Consider the following 19,567-nt stretch of genomic DNA (forward strand, 5'->3'; position numbering starts at 1 on the left):
CAAGGTTCCTACCGGGACACCTTACATCTGGCACTCCTGTCATTTATGTGGCAGTTGGGAATGGATTAAAGCCTATATCTGTCCAGCCAGCAAATAATCAGTGGACTAAATACTAACTGAGCTGCTGAACTTTATGAGATATGGAGTCATCTTAAGCCCCCTCTACACCATTCAATTCCAGGGGCAAACAATCGAATTTGATCGGATCGAATTCGATTAGATCGATTAAATCTGTGACCATTACAAAGTTATACACTTGAACTGAAAGGGGTTCCTTGGTTTCACTTGCTGATTTTGAGGCGATAGTGCTATGCTTGTTGGCAGTGATTGGATGGTCAATCAGCTGATGTTACCCAAAACACGACCGTGTTAAATTTTAAGGGGGGGTAAGGGGATTTTATGTGGTTGGTTGCATAAGTATTTTTCAATAAAGCTGATAATTGTTTAAGCAGACACCCCTGATTCAGTGGTTTTTGATAGCAAGCGATGTGTACGTTTTTAGAAGCGCACCTTCCCTGTGTAGAATATGTCCTCCCTCTTCACGGTGCCATCTGCGATCTTGGCACGGATGGCATTTCCAACTTCGGCCTCGTTACCGTAGATGTAGGCACAGTCAATGTGTCGGTAACCCAGATCAATGGCAGCTTTCGTAGCTTCCTCTCCAAGGTTTCTGGGCACCTAAAAAAAACAGGCAAAAAAAAGTCACACCAAATGGTATGAAGTTGCACAGGATTAGTGGTGCTCAAATACCCCTTTTTAAAATTCGAGTTTGGTCGAATTCGAATAGTAAATTATTCGAGGTCAGTCGAATATTCGAGTCGAATAAATTTTACTATTCGATTCGACCTCGGACTTCGAGCTCACTATTCGAGTCGGTATTCGAGCTCATTATTCGAGCTGACTATTCGAATTGGCCTTAAATAGCTTCCCAACACTTGTTTTGAGGGTTAATGATGCAAGAAACATATTTTTTTCCAAGTGACAACAGCAAGTGATTATGTGGGGATGTTCCTTTAAAAAAAAAAAAGGTGAAAAGAGAAGTTGTGTCCAGAATTTTGTTCAGTACTGTATATACTTCTTCTTCTTCTTCTTCTTTATCTTCTATATCTTCTTCTTCTTCTTCTATATCTTCTTCTTCTTCTTCATCTTCTTCTTCTTCTTCTTCATCTTCTTCATCTTCATCTTCTTCATCTTCATCTTCTTCATCTTCTTCATCTTCATCTTCTTCATCTTCTTCTTCATCTTCTTCATCTTCTTCATCTTCATCTTCTTCATCTTCTTCTTCATCTTCTTCATCTTCATCTTCTTCATCTTCTTCTTCTTCTTCTTCTTCTTCATCTTCTTCTTCATCTTCTTCATCTTCTTCTTCATCTTCTTCATCTTCATCTTCTTCATCTTCTTCTTCATCTTCTTCATCTTCTTCTTCTTCTTCTTATTCATCTTCTTCATCTTCTTCTTCTTCTTCTTCATCTTCTTCATCTTCATCTTCTTCTATATCGTCTTCTTCGTCACTTATTTCTCTTTTCATTTTTTTTTTTTTAAAGAAATGCAGCTATTTTTGAGCGTAACAACAAATAGCTGGTGGCGCACGCATGTTGGAAGCGCCATTGTATGTGCTCCCTGGCAGTGGAAACACACAGACAGCAGGAGGTAAATTTAGCAGCAGGAGGAGGAGGATGAGTGTGTGGCAGCATGCAGTCAATGAGGCAGGCAGCGTGACATAATAGCCCTGGTACCTAGCGGTGATACCATGGCTGTAAATAAACACAACAGGAGGTCCCAGACAGCGGTCGTGCAGCCCACATTGTGTCCAATACACAACTGGGACAACACAGTTTTCAACCCGGGCACCTCAGAAAAATTAAACCTTTTTTTGTAATGGTTTTGTAGTTTTGGTTTTACAACCAATTACACAGATATATAGCTATTTTTTGACGTAATAGCTGGTGGCAGAGTGGCAGCAGAAGGTAAATCTGTGTACCCTGGCGGTGGGAAACACAGACAGACAGCAGCAGCAGCAGGAGGAGGAATGGAGGAGAGTAATTATGTGAGCAGCTATTGTTTGACGTAATAGCTGGTGGCAGTGTGGCAGCAGAAGGTAATTCTGTGTACCCTGGCAGTGGGAAACACAGACAGACAGCAGCAGCAGGAGGAATGGAGGAGTAGTGTGAGTGTGGCAGCAGGTAGGCAGCGTGACATAATAGCCCTGGTACCTAGCGGTGATACCAGGGCCGTAAATAAACACAACAGGAGGTCCCAGACAGCGGTCGTGCAGCCCACATTGTGTCCAATACACAACTGGGACAACACAGTTTTCAACCCGGGCACCTCAGAAAAATTAAACCTTTTTTTTTTTTAATGGTTTTTTGGTTTTTGGTTTTACAACCAATTTAGCTATTTTTGGACGTAATAGCTGGTGGCAGAGTGGCAGCAGAAGAAGGTAATTCTGTGTACCCTGGCAGTGGGAAACACAGACAGACAGCAGCAGCAGGAGGAGGAATGGAGGAGTAGGCGAGCAGCTATTGTTTGACGTAATAGCTGGTGGCAGAGTGGCAGCAGAAGGTAAATCATCTGTGTACCCTGGCAGTGGGAAACACAGACAGACAGCAGCAGCAGCAGCAGGAGGAGGTATGGAGGAGCAGTGTGAGTGTGGCAGCAGGTAGGCAGCGTGACATAATAGCCCTGGTACCTAGCGGTGATACCAGGGCCGTAAATAAACACAACAGGAGGTCCCAGACAGCGGTCGTGCAGCCCACATTGTGTCCAATACACAACTGGAACAACACAGTTTTCAACCCGGGCACCTCAGAAAAATTAAACCTTTTTTTTTTTTAATGGTTTGTTTGGTTTCGGTTTTGCAACCAATATAGCTATTGTTTGACGTAATAGCTGGTGGCAGAGTGGCAGCAGAAGAAGGTCATTCTGTGTACCCTGGCAGTGGGAAACACAGACAGACAGCAGAAGGGCAGTACACAGCAGCCCACTGTAGGTGTAAAATGTGTGGCTGCAGGCGACGTAATAGTCAAAGTGAACCAGGCTGGCTTAGTGAGCAGGAGCCAGGAGGTGGTAAAGGGTGGTAAGGCACATTAACGATGGTTCCGGCAGCCAGTTCATGTCCCCCTCTCGCCGACAACAGGGGCCAGGAACTCGCCTTCCACCCACGCCTGGTTCATCTTGAGAAACGTCAGTCTGTCCACAGACTTGTGAGACAGACGTGAGCGTTTCTCGGTGACCACGCCACCAGCTGCACTGAAGCAGCGCTCGGACAGCACGCTGGAAGGGGGGCAGGACAGCACTTCCAGGGCGTACTGCGCTAGCTCGCTCCAGATCTCCATGCGCTTGACCCAATACTCCATGGGATCAACAGGGGCATCGCTGTCAAGCCCGCTGTACGACCCCATGTAGTCAGCCACCATGCGGGTCAGGCGCTGGCTGTGACCGGAGGAGGATGCTGCTGCATGCATCTCCTCTCTAGTCACTGCTGCCGGAGCCTCTACAGTCCTGTAGAGCTCGTGGCTGAGAGACAGCAGGTCTGTGGGGCGCTTGCTGCTGCTGGATGCAGGCACCTGCTGCTGCCTCTGTGCTGGCTGCTGGACAGTGGGGGTGGAAGGCTGGGGGAAGGCTTCCTCCAAGCGCTCAACAAGGGCCTGCTGCAAGCTCCTTATTTGTTGCGCTGGGTCTCCTCCTGCAGGCGGCAGGAACTGGCTCAACTTCCCCTTGAGGCGTGGGTCCAACATCATGCTGATCCAGATGTCCTCCCTCTGCTTCATCTGGATCACCCTGGGGTCCCTGCGCAGGCACGCCAGCATGTGCGCTGCCATTGGGAAGAGGCGGGCCACGTCTGCTGGCACATCGACGTCAGTGCTGTCCTCATCCTCCTCCTCTGCCGCCTCATCCTCTCTCCACCCCCGCACCAACTCAGCTGCGCTGTGCTGATCCCCCTCATCAGCAGCCAGGTCAGGGACCTCCACCAAGTCCTCCTCCTCCTCCCCCTCAGAGGTGGACTGCGCAGCTGGTTGCCGCTCCTGCTGGTCCAAGGCTGCCGCTCCCTGTTCCAGCAAACCATCGAGGGCCCTGTTCAGCAGAGAAACCAGGGGCACCCACTCGCAGACCATAGCATGGTCCCTGCTCACCATGTTTGTGGCCTGCAGGAAGGGAGCCAGCACAAAGCACACCTGCTGCATGTGCCTCCAGTCATCATCGGGGACGATGGACGGGATGTTGCTGGTCTTGTCCCTTCTCCGAGCTGCGGAAACAGTGGCCAGGGCAAGGTACTGGTTGACAGCGTGCCTCTGTTCAACCAGACGCTCCAACATCGCCAGGGTGGAGTTCCAGCGAGTCGGAACGTCAATGATCAGCCGATGGCGTGGCAGATCCAGCTCCTTTTGCACGTCTTCCAGGCTCGCACAGGCTGCAGCCGAGCGCCGGAAGTGACGCACAACATTCCTTGCCGTTTCCAGCAGTTCGCCCATCCCCTGGTAGGTGCGCAGGAACTTCTGCACCACCAGGTTCAGCACGTGGGCAAGACAGGGGATGTGGGTCAGGTTTCCCCTGTCTATGGCAGCAACCAGATTGGCCCCATTGTCGGACACCACCTCTCCGACTCTGAGGCCTCTGGGGGTCAGCCAAATCCTCTCCTGCTCCTGGAGTTTGGCCAACACGTGGGCTGCCGTCAGCTTGGTCTTGCCAAGGCTGACCAAGTGCAGCAGCGCTTGGCAGTGGCGGGCCTTCACGCTGCTGCTGAGGCGGGGGGTTTGGCCAGGTGTGGCGGAGGATGGCAGAGGATCGGAGGAACCCGCTGCAGTTCCCCTGACCCTGCGGGGTGGCACCACCCACTGTGTTGCTGCTGCTGCTGCTGCTGTGCCCGCTGCTGCTCTCCCATCCTCACCCCCTTCCACCAAGCTGACCCAGTGGACAGTGAAGGACAGGTAGCGGCCTGTCCCGAAGCGGCTGCTCCAGGAGTCCATGGTGACGTGGACCCTTTCACCAACCGCGTGCTCCAGCCCTCGCTCCACATTGGCCATCACAAAGCGGTGCAGTGCTGGAATGGCCTTGCGGGAGAAAAAGTGTCTGCTGGGGAGCTGCCAGTCTGGGGCTGCACAAGCAAGCAGCGCCCGCATGTCGCTCCCCTCCTGCACGAGCGTGTACGGCAGGAGTTGGGAGCACATGGCCCGTGCCAGCAAGCCGTTCAGCTGCCGCACGCGACGGCTGCTGGGAGGCAGAGCCCTAACCACCCCCTGGAAGGACTCGCTCAAAAGGCTCTGGCGTGGCCTTTTGCTGACACGGGAATCACCAGACACAGCGGAGGAGGCCACTGAGGACTGGCTGCCAGAACAGGCCTCAGTGTCGGCGGCAGGAGTTGCAGAGGGGGGAGGAGCAGTGCGTTTCCGCACTCCTGCTGGTGCTGCTGGAGGAGCAGGAGGGCGGGTGGCTGCTGTTGCTGCTGCTGAAGGCTGTGCAGTGATGGGTGTGGTGCCACTGCCAGCACCAGATGCCTTCAGCCTCTGGAACTCCTCATGCTGGTGGAAATGTTTAGCCGCAAGGTGGTTGATCAGCGAGCTGGTGCTGAACTTTAAGGGGTCTGCACCTCTGCTCAACTTCCGCTGACAGTGGTTGCAAGTGGCGTACTTGCTGTACACAGTGGGCATGGTGAAAAAGCGCCAGATTGGTGACAGAAACATCCCCCTACGGCATGGAAGCGCTGCTGCCTGTCTCCCTGTGGTGGTTGGGGGGGGGGCTTGGGTGCGGCTGGTGGTGGTACTGGCTGATGCTGCTGCTGCTGCTGCTGAGCCTGAGACACCAGCAGGCTGTGGGTCGCTGCCAATGCTTGCAATGATGCGCCTCCTTGCAAGGCCCACAAGCGCATCCTCCTCCTCCTCCGAGCTGCTGAGGACGACATCCCCTGGAGGTGGTGGCACCCAGTCTCTGTCTGTCACCGGGTCATCAACATCATCCTCCCCCTCCTCAAACATGTCCTGCTGGGATGATGACCCCCCAAACTCCTCTCCTGATGCATGGATGGGCTGCTTGACTGTCGCCACAGTCTTGCTGTCCAATCCCTCATCCCCCAAAGTGCCCATCAGCATCTCCTCCTCAAAATCGCCAACAACAGCAGACAATTGACTCATCATGCCTGGGGTCAAAAGAGTGCTGAATGAGAGGTCGGCGACTGACGGTGAACTGGCCTCCTCCCCAGACCCTGCTGGGCGGCTGCTGCGAACAGGGGTGGTGGTGGTGGTGGTGGTGAGGGTGGAGGCCTCGGATGCAGAGCTGATGGCGGGCTGCTCATCCTCCGTCATGAGTTGCACCACAGTGTCTGCATCCTTTTCCTCAATGGGACGTTTCCGACCCGGCTGGAGGAAAATCGGAGCAGGTGCTACACGCTGCTGCTGTGTCTCTGCAGCGTGAGTTGCAGATGCTCCTGCTGGGCGGCGCCCAAGGCGTCCACGGCCAGTGGCTATGGGAGGAATGTTAGCCACTGACGCTGCTGCTGCGGAACTGTGCATGGTGGCGCGCCCGCGGCCGCGGCTTGCCACAATGCTGCTCCCTCTCCTCCTGATTCCCTTGCTGCCCTTCCCCTTGCCCAAACCGCGCTGGCTGCCACTTCCAGACATCTTCAATGTTTTGGGCGTATAGACAAAAGTTTTTTAAAAGGGCGGGTGAAAAGTGGGGTACTTTAATGGAGTGGGTTGGTTGGTGAGGTGACTGAGTGAGTGTCCCCTAGTACAGTAAGTAAGTAGTAACAGTCAGGAAGTACAACTAGCAGTTACAATAATCAGTAGTAATCACAAGTAAATTTAGTGTGTGTACACTCAGACAGTGAGTGCACGCAGGCAGGAGCTAGTAGCCTATGAACACAGTGACTGAGTGTCCTAGACTCCTAGTACAGTAAGAGTAAGTAGTAGCAGTAAGAAGAACTAACTAATTACAATAATCAATCAGCGATCAGAAGGAAATGGAGTGTGGGTGTGTGTACACTCAGACACTGAGTGCACGCACGCAGGAGCTAGTAGCCTATGAACACAGTGACTGAGTGTCCTAGACTCCTAGTACAGTAAGAGTAAGTAATAAAAGTAAGTAGAACTAACTAATTACAATAATCAATCAGCGATCAGAAGGAAATGGAGTGTGGGTGTGTGTACACTCAGACAGTGAGTGCACGCACGCAGGAGCTAGTAGCCTATGAACACAGTGACTGAGTGTCCTAGACTCCTAGTACAGTAAGAGTAAGTAATAACAGTAAGTAGAACTAAATAATTACAATAATCAATCAGCGATCAGAAGGAAATGGAGTGTGGGTGTGTGTACACTCAGACAGTGAGTGCACGCACGCAGGAGCTAGTAGCCTATGAACACAGTGACTGAGTGTCCTAGACTCCTAGTACAGTAAGAGTAAGTAGTAACAGTAAGAAGAACTAACTAATTACAATAATCAATTAGCGATCAGAAGGAAATGGAGTGTGGGTGTGTGTACACTCAGACAGTGAGTGCACGCACGCAGCAGCTAGTAGCCTATGAACACAGTGACTGAGTGTCCTAGACTCCTAGTACAGTAAGAGTAAGTAATAACAGTAAGTAGAACTAACTAATTACAATAATCAATCAGCGATCAGAAGGAAATGGAGTGTGGGTGTGTGTACACTCAGACAGTGAGTGCACGCACGCAGGAGCTAGTAGCCTATGAACACAGTGACTGAGTGTCCTAGACTCCTAGTACAGTAAGAGTAAGTAGTAACAGTAAGAAGAACTAACTAATTACAATAATCAATCAGCGATCAGAAGGAAATGGAGTGTGGGTGTGTGAACACTCAGACAGTGAGTGCACGCAGGCAGGAGCTAGTAGCCTATGAACACAGTGACTGAGTGTCCTAGACTCCTAGTACAGTAAGAGTAAGTAGTAACACCAGTAAGTAGAACTAACTAATTACAATAATCAATCAGCGATCAGAAGGAAATGGAGTGTGGGTGTGTGTACACTCAGACAGTGAGTGCACGCAGGCAGGAGCTAGTAGCCTATGAACACAGTGACTCAGTGTCCTAGACTCCTAGTACAGTAAGAGTGAGTAAGTACAAGTAGTAACAGTAAGTAGAACTAACTAATTACAATAATCAATCAGCGATCCGAAGGAAATAGAGTGTGTGTTGTGTGTGTACACTCAGACAGTGAGTGCGCACACGCAGGAGGTAGTAGTAGCCTATATGAACAGTGACAGTGAGTGTCCCTACGGGTACAGTAAGAGTAAGTAGTAAGTAAGTACAACTAACAATAATCAAACAGTAATGAGAAGGAAATAGAGTGTGTGTACACACAGACAGTGAGTGAGTGCACACACGCAGGAGCTAGCTAGTAGCCTATAAACAGTGACAGTCAGTGAGTGTCCTACTCCTAGTACAGTATAACTACAATACTATTAGTAAAGGACAGCAGAAATACTGGTATAGAATATGAGAGAAATAAACAGAGGACAGCTGCCCACAGAGGCAAGGCCCCCCTGAGGCCTAAACCTGTAAGCTTGCAGCAGCTGCCTGCAGATCTCTAATGTAACACACAAGCTACTAACTAAAATACAATGTCTATCTAACTAACAACAATATAGGTGTATATGGCAGGTGTAGGTGAGCAAAAACGCTAGGTAAATGACCACAATAGAGCACTTGCTAAGCCAAAGCACAAAGGAGCAACTCTCTCTCTGTACAAGTCTCAGGCAAGCATGGAAAAACCTAACATGGCGGCCGCTATTTATAGGGTAGGGGCTGGCCAGGGTCCCCCTCTGTGATTGGCTGCCGTCAGAGGGCCTGGGAGCCCTCTGATTGGCTCTAAGGACATCAATCTGGGCTATGACGCTATTCGAGCTCGGTACCGAGCTCGAATAGCGCCGGGTGGCTCGAATAGCTCGAATAGTGAATGGGCTATTCGAGTGTACTCGGATAGCCCATTCGAATAGCTCCAGCTATTCGGAGCTCGAATACCGAGCTCGAATAGCTGAAAAAGAGCTCGAATATTCGAACTACTCGAATATTCGAGCTCTGCTGAGCACCACTGCACAGGATTAAAAGGAGACATGAAGTAAGAAGCACATGGTGCAATATGGTGGCTGCCATATTTATTTTCTTTTAAGCAATACCAGTTGCCTGGCAATCCTGCTAATCTCTTTGGCTGCAGCTGTGCTATGGAAGCCATAATGGAGGTGTGGTGGGGAGCCATGAGGCATGACTAGATGTGTGGTGGGGAATCCATGACTGGAAGCGTGGTGGGGGGTGCGGAACTGGAGGAGTGGTGGAAGCATGACTGGATATGAGGTGTGGGAGGGATCCATGAATGGAGGAGTGGTGGAAGCATGACTGGATGTGTGGTGTGGGAAGGATCTATGAATGGAGGAGTGGTGCAAGCATGACTGGATGTGTGGTGGGGGATCCATGAATGGAGGAGTGGTGGAAGCATGACTGGATGTGTGGTGGGGGATCCATGAATGGAGGAGTGGTGGAAGCATGACTGGATGTGTGGTGTGGGAGGGATCTATGAATGGAGGAGTGGTGGAAGCATGACTGGATGTGTGGTGGGGGATCCATGAATGGAGGAGTGGTGGAAGCATGACTGGATGTGTGGTGTGGGAGGGATCTATGAATGGAGGAGTGGTGGAAGCATGACTGGATGTGTGGTGTGGGAAGGATCTATGAATGGAGGAGTGGTGCAAGCATGACTGGATGTGTGGTGGGGGATCTATGAATGGAGGAGTGGTGGAAGCATGACTGGATGTGTGGTGGGGGATCCATGAATGGAGGAGTGGTGGAAGCATGACAGGATGTGTGGTGTGGGAGGGATCCATGAATGTAGGAGTGGTGGAAGCATGACTGGATGTGTGGTGTGGGAGGGAGGGATCTATGAATGGAGGAGTGGTGGAAGCATGACTGGATGTGTGGTGGGGGATCCATGAATGGAGGAGTGGTGGAAGCATGACTGGATGTGTGGTGGGGGATCCATGAATGGAGGAGTGGTGGAAGCATGACTGGATGTGTGGTGTGGGAGGGATCCATGAATGGAGGAGTGGTGGAAGCATGACTGGATGTGTGGTGTGGGAGGGATCTATGAATGGAGGAGTGGTGGAAGCATGACTGGATGTGTGGTGTGGGAGGGATCTATGAATGGAGGAGTGGTGGAAGCATGACTGGATGTGTGGTGGGGGATCCATGAATGAAGGAGCGGTGGAAGCATGACTGGATGTGTGGTGTGGGAGGGATTCATGAATGGAGGAGTGGTGGAAGCATGACTGGATGTGTGGTGTGTCAGGGATCTATGAATGGCGGAGTGGTAGAGGCATGACTGGATGTGTGGTGGGGGAACCATGACTGGAGTTTGGTAAAAGCATGGCTGGTCTTAAGGTGGGGGTAGGGGGAAGAAGACTGAAGGTGTCATACAGATGTTACTTAAAGTGTTTGGCAGAGGTATGACTGGATGTGTAGTGGGTGAGGGATCCATGACTGGCGGAGTGGTGAAGACATGATTGGATGTGTAGTGGGGGCGGGATCCATGACTGGTGGAGTGGTGGAGGCATGACTGGATGTGTGGTGGGGGAGGGATCCATGTCTGGTGGAGGCATGACTGGATGTGTGGTGGGAGAGGGGCCCATTTGGACTAGCGGTTGGCATGGCTAGACATATGGTGGGAATGAGGGGGAAGAAAACTGAAGATGCCATGCAGATGTTACTTGAAGTGTTTGGTGGAGGCATGACTGGGTACATTGTGAGAGTGTGACTAGAGGTGTGTTGGAGGCATAACTGGAGTATAGTAGGGACATTGCTGGAGGGGTGATGGAAGCATGATTGAAAGATTGGAAAGGGCAATACTGGACATGCATGCAGTGGGGGTTTTACTGGAGATGTACTATGAAAGGAACGAGATCTGGGCACTGTCCAAGTTTCTGTTTATTAATTCATATAAACCATGCTGGTACATACAGTAACCAGTGTCCAGGACACAGAGCCAGTTTCTTTGTAGCGTTTGATGGTTTTTGAGACTGCACTTGGGGACACTTTCAAAGTTTTCCCAATTTTTCGGACTGACTGACCTTCATTTCTTAGTAATGATGGTCACTCATTTTTCTTTACTTAGCTGCTTTTATCTTGCCATAATACAAATTCTAACAGTCTATTCAGTAGGACTATCAGCAGTGTATCCACCTCACTTCTCCACAACGCAACGGATGGTCTCAACCCCATTTATAAGGCAAGAAATCCCACTTAAACCTGACAGGGCACATCTGCGAAGTGAAAACCATTTCAGCTGACTACATCTTGAAGCTCATCAAGAGAATGCCAAGAGTGTGCAAAGCAGTAATCAAAGAAAAAAGGTGGCTACTTTGAAGAACCTAGAATATGACATATTTTCAGTTGTTTCACACTTTTTGGTTATGTACTATACTTCCACATGTGTTCATTCATAGTTTGGATGCCTTCAGTGTGAATCTACAATGTTCATAGTCATGAAAATAAAGAAAACTCTTTGAATGGGAAGGTGTGTCCAAACTTTTGGTCTGTACTGTGTTTTGAAGATGGAGCTAGAAGTGTAGCAGGTTTGAGTCTTATGCCCAAATAGATTGTCCTTGAAAGATGAGCCTCCCTCTATACCATATGTAACAACTTTGTGATGATATAAAGTCTGTGGGAACCTTGTGGGAAGGTGTCAAAGCACATAGAAAGGCTAACCAGAGCTCAAACATTTTTCATAAGGAAGAGTTTAGACTTCATTGAGATTTAATTAAGCAGAATTCCATATTTCGTGCAAATCTTTTTTTATTATAGATTTGGGAAGAGTGCCCCCCCCCCCCTTCACTTTCAGGACTCATCTGAGAAACACAGATCTCAGAAAGGTGGGGAATGGGCGAGGAGAGGCGGGGAATGGGTGGGATAATACAGTGAAGGACAAGCACAATGTTGGCAAATTTAGGGGTCGCAGCATGGAGCAGGGGGGGCTGAGAGGGGAGTGGAGGGGAAAGAGAGGCATAGAGCAGGAAACATGCTCCTGTGTCCCATATGTAAAATCCGCCTCGGGTACACTTTAAGAACCCAATAACCAGTGTAGCATGAAACATACAAATATATGTTACGGCCAGAACCCGAAGTCTGGCCACTTCGGGTTCTGGCCGGTCAAAACGAGAAGTGGCCGGCTGATGCGGCCAATGTGCAAAATGTACCCTTATTTCGGACTTTGGCCGGCCAGAACTCGTTGTGGCTGTATGTGGCCGGCCAAGTCCCGAAGTCCTGCTCCCTCGGTTCTCCCCCCCACTGCCTGCACTAATCAAACCTCAGATCAGGGCGACCGGACCGGAGAGGCGGAGAGAGGCAAAGCGCACAAGTCACCCGCAGGACGTGAACACTTCAGTGCGGAAGCGCCTGTCATTTGGCACTTCCGCATGTGAAGTGTACAGGTCCGGGCGGGTAGCGTGCGCGCTGCTCTGCCTCTCTCCGCTTCTCCCCGCCTCTTCGGTCGCCCTGATCTGAGGTCTGTGAGTAGTGCAGGCAACTCTCCCGGCCATGCAAAGCGCACACTAAAGGCGCCCCCCCAGCCAATCAAAGCACACAAAAAGCGCCCCCCCCCCCAGCCATGCAAAGCACCTCCCAGCAATGCAAGTGCCCAGTAAAGCCCCCCCAGCGATGCAAAGTGCGCAGCCCCCCCCCCCCCCAGCCATGCAAGCACCCCCAGCAATGCAAAGTTCCCAGTGAAGCCCCCCAGCCATGAAAATCACCTAGTGAAGCACCCCAGCCATGCAAAGTGCGCAGCCCCCCCCCCCCCCCAGCCATGCAAAGCACCCAGCGAAGCCACCCCCCCAGCCATGCAAAGCACCTAGTGAAGCACCCCAGTCATGCAAAGTGCGCAGCCCTCCCCCCCCCCCCAGCCATGCAAGCACCCCCAGCAATGCAAAGTGCCCAGTGAAGCCCCCCCAGCCATGCACAGTGCGCAGCCCCCCTACTTCCCCCCCCCCCCCACGCTGCAAAGCGCCCAGCGAGACCCCCCCAGCCATGCAAAGCACCCCCAGCCATGCAAAGCACCCAGAAAAGCCCCCAGCCATGCAAAGCACCTAGTGAAGCACCCCAGCCATGCAAAGTGCGCAGCCCCCCTACTTCCCCCCCCCCACGCTGCAAAGCGCCCAGGGAGCCACCCCAGCCATGCAAAGCACCCCCAGCCATGCAAAGCACCCAGAAAAGCCCCCAGCCATGCAAAGCGCCCAGAGAAGCGCACCCAGCCATGACTAATCACCACTGTAATTTTATCTCTCCCCTGTGTCACTCGACTGCCACGGCAGAGCAGCTAATTTTAAAGCGCAGAATGATAACAAATTTGTCTGCTTCCGTTTTTTTTCCTGTGAAGGTTATTATGCTGTTGTGCATCTTTCAGAGCAGAGAGGAAGTTCCGAGTGCCATTCATAGTGACCGGACCCCCGCGATGTTCTGGGATTTGTGCATTTTGGACTTTGGCCGACTGACTTTGGCCGTTTCTAGAACTGGCCGGCCAATGTCAGAAATTCCCAGCATTTTGGACTTTGGCCGACGTCAAATCGGCCAGTTCTAGAAACGGCCGGCCAATTCTAGAATTGGCCGATTTCTGGTTTTGGCCGTAACATATATATGTAATTTATTTATAATTTTCCCCTGTGAGCCTGCATGACCACGCCCACCTCTAGCACAGTTAAGTATATAAATGAGTGCTTTGCACATGTTAAGAGAGTTCGTTTGGTAGCTAGGTGAAGGGTGAGGTGTTTTTAATTTCCTTTTTTCCCATCTAGTTGACATTTTAGGGTTTTTGGTTTAGTTCCCACTAGACTGCTTATAAAAACTGGCATTTTGCATGGTAGAGTAGGACTCACCAGATTGGGGACACTTTGGCGCAGTTGGTGAGCTTAAGCGCGTTAAAGCGTAACCAAGAGCCCCTGTCACTGTTTTCCTGTTGTGTGCTGCAGCCCCTCTGTACATATATATATATATATATATATATATATATATATATATATATATATATATATATATATATATATATATTTATATATATATATATATATATATATATATATATATATATATATATATATATATATATATATATATATATTTATATAATATAGACTAGTTTTACATGGATAGTCGCTGGTGCTACACGCTTCTCGGCTAATCTCCTTCTGTGTAGCATGCGGCGTCCGCAGTTGTGCAGAGTAGTTGTCAGGCACTTTGCAGTGATCTGTAGCTGTCTGCCAAAATGTATGTTTCATGCTACACTGGTTATTGGGTTGATATATATATATATATATATATTTTTTTTTTTTTTTTCACATGGCTCTCAACATTTTGATATAAGAAAGAGGGACTATTAAGCCATTAAGACACACCCCTAGTCTTGTATACCATAAAGATTTCATCAGACAAAATATGTTATTTTATCATTGAAACCACACAATCAATTTTCAAGGACTTCTGAGGTGACAGTTAAAATCTATAGTTACTCACCTGGGGCTTCTTCCAGCCCCTAGCAGCTGTTTCAGTCCCTCACTACAGCCTCCTTGGTGTCCCGCATGCCGCCCATAATGATCGCGACTTGCCGGCACAGTCTGCTCTTCTGCGTCTTCTCGTGTCCGCACGTCCACATCATCTGCCACGTACTGCGTCTGCGCAGTAGTTGTACACAGGCGCAGTATGCGCCAGATGACGTGGATGCGCAGGCCCAGAGGAGCCGACCGCACCAGCAGGCCGCGATCATTACTGGCAGCCAGCAGGACACCGAGGAGGACCGGGCTGAGATAACCATAGATTTTAACTGTCACCTCGGAACACAGTATCTATATATAGCACATACATAAATCCTATATAATACACTCCTCCAATAAAGGACAAGAAAGTGCTAGGCAAGTAGTGCACATTCAGTTCAGAGACAAGGCTGGGTTGAGGCATAGGCAAGAGAGGCTCCAGCCTCAAGGTGCAGTGTAGGAGGGGGTGCACAACTCACTCAGCAATTATTCCCTATTGGGGTTGAAGCAAAGAAAAATAAGAAAAGGGGATCCATAGCAGTGACTTCAAGCCAGATAACTAGAGATTAAAGTGTTGGAAGGGTTGGAGGCCCTGGGGTGCCTCTTACTCTAATAGCAATCAGTGTGTGACGGCTGGGGTGGTAGGGATGGAGGGGCGCACTTTGGTGTCTCAGCCTCGGGTGCTGGAGGACTTTGTCCCGGCTCTGCTCAGAGAAAGCACAGAGTGCATGAACTAGAAAGTACTTGTGCTCTGTGCAATGAGAAGGAAGAGCAATGAATCAGCCACACTGAACAGCATGGGTCATGTAAACAAGAGCCTTCAGTACAAAGACACCACTACCATGTAGAAGATAGGGTGTAAGATACGAATTGCCGAGAAGAGCAGAGGGAGTGGGAGGAGTAAACATATCCAGTGCCCTCTGTGGAGATATATTGAGGTGCTGATGATATTAGGGAGTACAGGAACATATCTCTGGCATTTTTCTGTCTGCTATATCTCACATGTGTATTCTGCTTTGAAGTGATGGTCATCTGGCTGTACTACATTTGCATCTAAAGGAAATGGGTGATTGTCTTGGCCATATGAAGTACTTTGAGTTTCTGTATGCAGTTCCTCTGAGAGTGGTTTCCTGCTAATGGGATTATCTGCCTGGCTTTCTGAACTCAGGAGACGGCCCATTGTCTCAATACACAAAGCAAGACTAACACAGGAATGTTTGAAATGTATTTGACAGCCTACTGGAAATGATTGAAGGATTGAAGTCCTTTTAATACCAGTTTCTACCTGTGGAAATTGAATTATTGGTGGAGGTGCAAACTATATCCTTATCTTTGACCAGCTAGGAAATACTGTCAACAATGGGGTTGTCACCTGTAACTTGGACTAGGGAAATCTTTTCATGTATGTGGGCTATAGCACGTTTTTCACATGTGGATCTCTGGAAATCCCATTATGTCTGAGATTTAATTAAAAACTAGTTCCTCCCCTCCCCAAGGAAGTTGCAGCCTCCAGGCGTATTTCATAGTATAAAACCGCAGCTAGGATAGCCACAACTCGTAGTTCTTGGAGGTAGTCCACACGGCTAGAACTAACCTGGTTCCTGACCAGAAGTGTGTACCCCCGCAACAACGCCAGATCGATACGCTGGTACGTTTATTTCCCCGTTTATTTTGGTAAGCAAAATCGCTTTGTGTGTATCTTTGTAACCTCTTATTTTTGTAACTTTTATCTTGTAACTTTTTTACTTTGTTTTTTGTACATCTCCTGTATATATTATTTTCTGCATTGTTCTATGTTTTTATGGAATATTAAATTGTTATTTAATAAGCTTGACTTCTGCGGTACTAAACTAACACTTTTAGCCTTGGGCAGACTGCAGTGTAGCTGTGTATAAGTCCGTGCCTAATTGTATGTTTGAGCAACACTACCATATGAAATTGTAATTGCATTGTGTGTATGGGGCACTTCTGCGCTCGACAGCCGAGTGGGAAGTCTAACAGTATCGTTCGGAACGACTGTTAGTGGTTTTGCTGCACGACAGTGTAACTTGCATTACAAATCATTGTCTGATTGTGCTGTGTTACTGTTCAACTGTACTGTGTGTGTGGGTGCATGGCGTTCTCGTATTCGGCCTAAGCGCAAAGCTGACCCAAATACGAAAACGCAGATTGCGTGTTTAGCCCTCGACAGCTGAGGGGACGTGTCTAGCAACGCTAGTGGTGGCAGTGGGAAGTGTTTGAGGGGTTCCAGCCTTGTTTGTAGCTTAAATAAGGCTGTTCCCCGCTTAATCTGATCAAACCCGCAGTCGGGAACCGTATACGCAGGCGTGCCGCGGGCCGGTTCCTGACACCCTCCACCCAAGATATAAATAGGCCTGCCAAAACACAGGTGAACCAGATCACAAAGTCATATAGCGTAATAATCTCCCTGTGGGTAGCAGCAGACCAGTCTTCTCCATAATTTAATAGTTAGCATATTCTCCATATCAATAGCTCCATGTATACTGAATGAGGAAATACAAAGAATCTAAGTATAGCATTTAACTTCAAGTATTTTAACCAGTGCTCAAACAAAGCGTCTACTTTATTAAACTGCACAAAATAAATGTAAAACTCACATCGAGGGTCCCTCTGACATGGAACCTTTCAACTCTAACCAGCGTTATGTGAAAACATGCATCGTTCATGCTAGCCACCCGGGGCAGGACAATCACGCAGCACCATTCCCCTATGCATATTACCCTGTGGCCCACCGCTCAGTGATGTGCTCCCTGCTGGACAGAAAGTACGCCACTGTTTTTCCCCCTAATTGACGCAGGCATGCTGCAATGCCACCGCAACAATCTAAATGCATGACAGAAATGGATTAAGATGTAATGGGGCCCTAGGCAAGGCAGTAGATTTGGGGCCCACTTTGTGGTCCTTTTGGTAAACTGAAGTGGAGAAAGGTCACAGAAGGTGGCAGGTGGGCCCCTTGACACCCACTAGGCCCCAAGAACCTGCCTAGGTTGCCTGTGGATGATCCTGCTCTGGCCATAGTCTCCAATGCAAATACCTGACGAGCAGTACCGCTCGTACCATGCGGCAAAGCATTGCAGACTCTGCGTAGCGACCACTTCTGCCACATCGCAGGTAGTAAGCCAAGTCTCATTGAGACTAATTGCAACTTGGCAGAGGAGTGTAACCCGACAGGGTATGTGGGAACGGAGCCTAAAAGGGGTTAAAAACAAATAGTACAGCTGCACTGCCCTGTTAAATCAATTAGGGCCCATACACACTGGGGAAATTCGCAGGCGTTTACCATGGACCACCGAATTGCCAGCGATCGCTAGCGCTTTTAAAAGCACTAGAGTAATGTAAAGTATATAGCAGCGATCTCACTGCCGCGATCGCCAGCAAACGCGGTGCATGCAATGCTTCTTCGCAATTTTTGAGCAATCACAATGTTAAAAAAGCGCTAATTGTGATCGCTCAAACATTGTGAAAATATACAGTAAAAAGTATGCGTTTACCATGAAAAATCACCACCTCAAAACGCTAGCACTTATCACTAGCATTTTGCGATCCCTGGTGTGAACAGGCCCATAAGGCCCGTACTCACGGGCTGCAAAACTCGCCTGTCGCCAGCACACGTGAGCGTGTGGGCGACAGGCCGGCGACAGCTTCTCGCCAGGTCCCTCCGCGTACACATGCGGAAGAGGGACCAGCGGCAAGGCGGAAGCTGTCGCTGACGTTCCTCCTCCCCCCGCCGGAAGCTCACCGGAAGGTCTGTGAACCTCAATGGAGGTTGCTGTCGCTAGTCCGCGTACTCACGCGGACTAGCGACAGTTGCGGCGGGGGGGGCAGCGGCGACTGTCGCCATGCGATTGAAAGTTTCAATCGCATGGCGACATAGCGACGGGCGACAGTTCGGGGGCGCGCGCGCGTGCGACGGCCCATACTCACGGGCGACCTGTCGCCGTAACACGCGCGCGCCGCGTGTTGAGGCGACAAAAGTCCCTCGTGAGTATGGGCCATTAGAGTACACTTCAGTTTAAGTAAACAAACACTTAAACATCGAGCGTGGTAAAAAAAAAAAACCTCTAGGTCTATAGTCCTCTTATCACATTTAAACTCTTGCTTAAAAGTTTCTTTAGCTAAATACAAATGAAATTGTAACAAATAGGGCCCTTATTCAATTCACTTTTTTTCCCAAAGTTTTCTCCTAGGAGATAACTTTTCATCTTCTGCTTAAAATAAGTTTTGCACTCTTCGATTGCAAAAAGTACCAAAAAGTAGGTGAAAAAAGTACTGTCAAAATTATCCTGAGTATTTTCTTGTTTGCTGGTGGCTTAAAAGTCATCTTATTTATAATGTGAAAATATCATTTGCCTTCTTAAAGCAGAAGGTATTTGTGATTATTTAGATTAGTAAGAGGGCTTTTTGTTCCTTTGTAACCCCTTACACACTCCTAGGAGTAGGAGTTCTGGTTCACCATGAACCTTGCTGGGTAATTTTTAACTCTAGGAGAAAAGTGAATTGGATGAGGTCCATAGCAGGGAATCATTAACACTTACATCAGGAGCGGCGTAAGTCCCCAGGCCTATCACTGGCATCCTGTTTCCATCGTTAAGGGTGATTCTGCTGTCCTTGGTGAGGGCCATGCTGCTTTATGGAGAGTGCAAAGGCTTCACACCCTCTACCTGCCTATATAGCCACGCTTTTGTATATCAGTTAGAAAACAGAAGAGGGTGTGGCCACCACCCTGTCTGAGATTGCAGAGTGAAGTGAGAGAGAGAGAGGGAGAGAGAGAGTGGAAAAAAAGCTTATCTGGGTTAACTGCAATCTGCACACTCATCATGGCATTTATGAAAAGAGAGGGGTCTAGACTAGACAGGGCGATTTCTGCTGATAGTCATGGTTCTGCCATGCCTTGGCACCAACTCTACAGTGACTGCAGAACTTTTGGAAGGCCCATGGCTGTTGAGCTTCCTAGGATGGAGTTCGGAGCTGCTCTGGGCTTCTGAATCCCACAACCAAATGCATCCTGACAGCTCTGCTTTCCCAGAGATTTT

At 49.2% G+C, this 19,567-nt stretch overlaps 1 protein-coding gene across 1 annotated transcript in view; it reads right to left on the reverse strand.

Moving 5' to 3' along the window:
- LOC137564316 (rho crystallin) overlaps positions 1 to 19,275 on the reverse strand; it is a 60,276-nt gene extending 41,001 nt beyond the window's left edge. The window contains exons 1-2 of the mRNA XM_068278049.1: positions 19,070 to 19,275; positions 511 to 678 (exon numbers count right to left, since the gene is read on the reverse strand). Coding sequence (XP_068134150.1) covers positions 511 to 678; positions 19,070 to 19,156 — 255 coding nt within the window. The 5' untranslated portion in view covers positions 19,157 to 19,275. The remainder of the gene's footprint in view (positions 1 to 510; positions 679 to 19,069) is intronic.
- Positions 19,276 to 19,567: the final 292 nt, after the last annotated feature.

Source organism: Hyperolius riggenbachi, chromosome 3 (genome assembly GCF_040937935.1).
Source record: "Hyperolius riggenbachi isolate aHypRig1 chromosome 3, aHypRig1.pri, whole genome shotgun sequence".
Taxonomy (NCBI): domain Eukaryota; kingdom Metazoa; phylum Chordata; class Amphibia; order Anura; family Hyperoliidae; genus Hyperolius; species Hyperolius riggenbachi.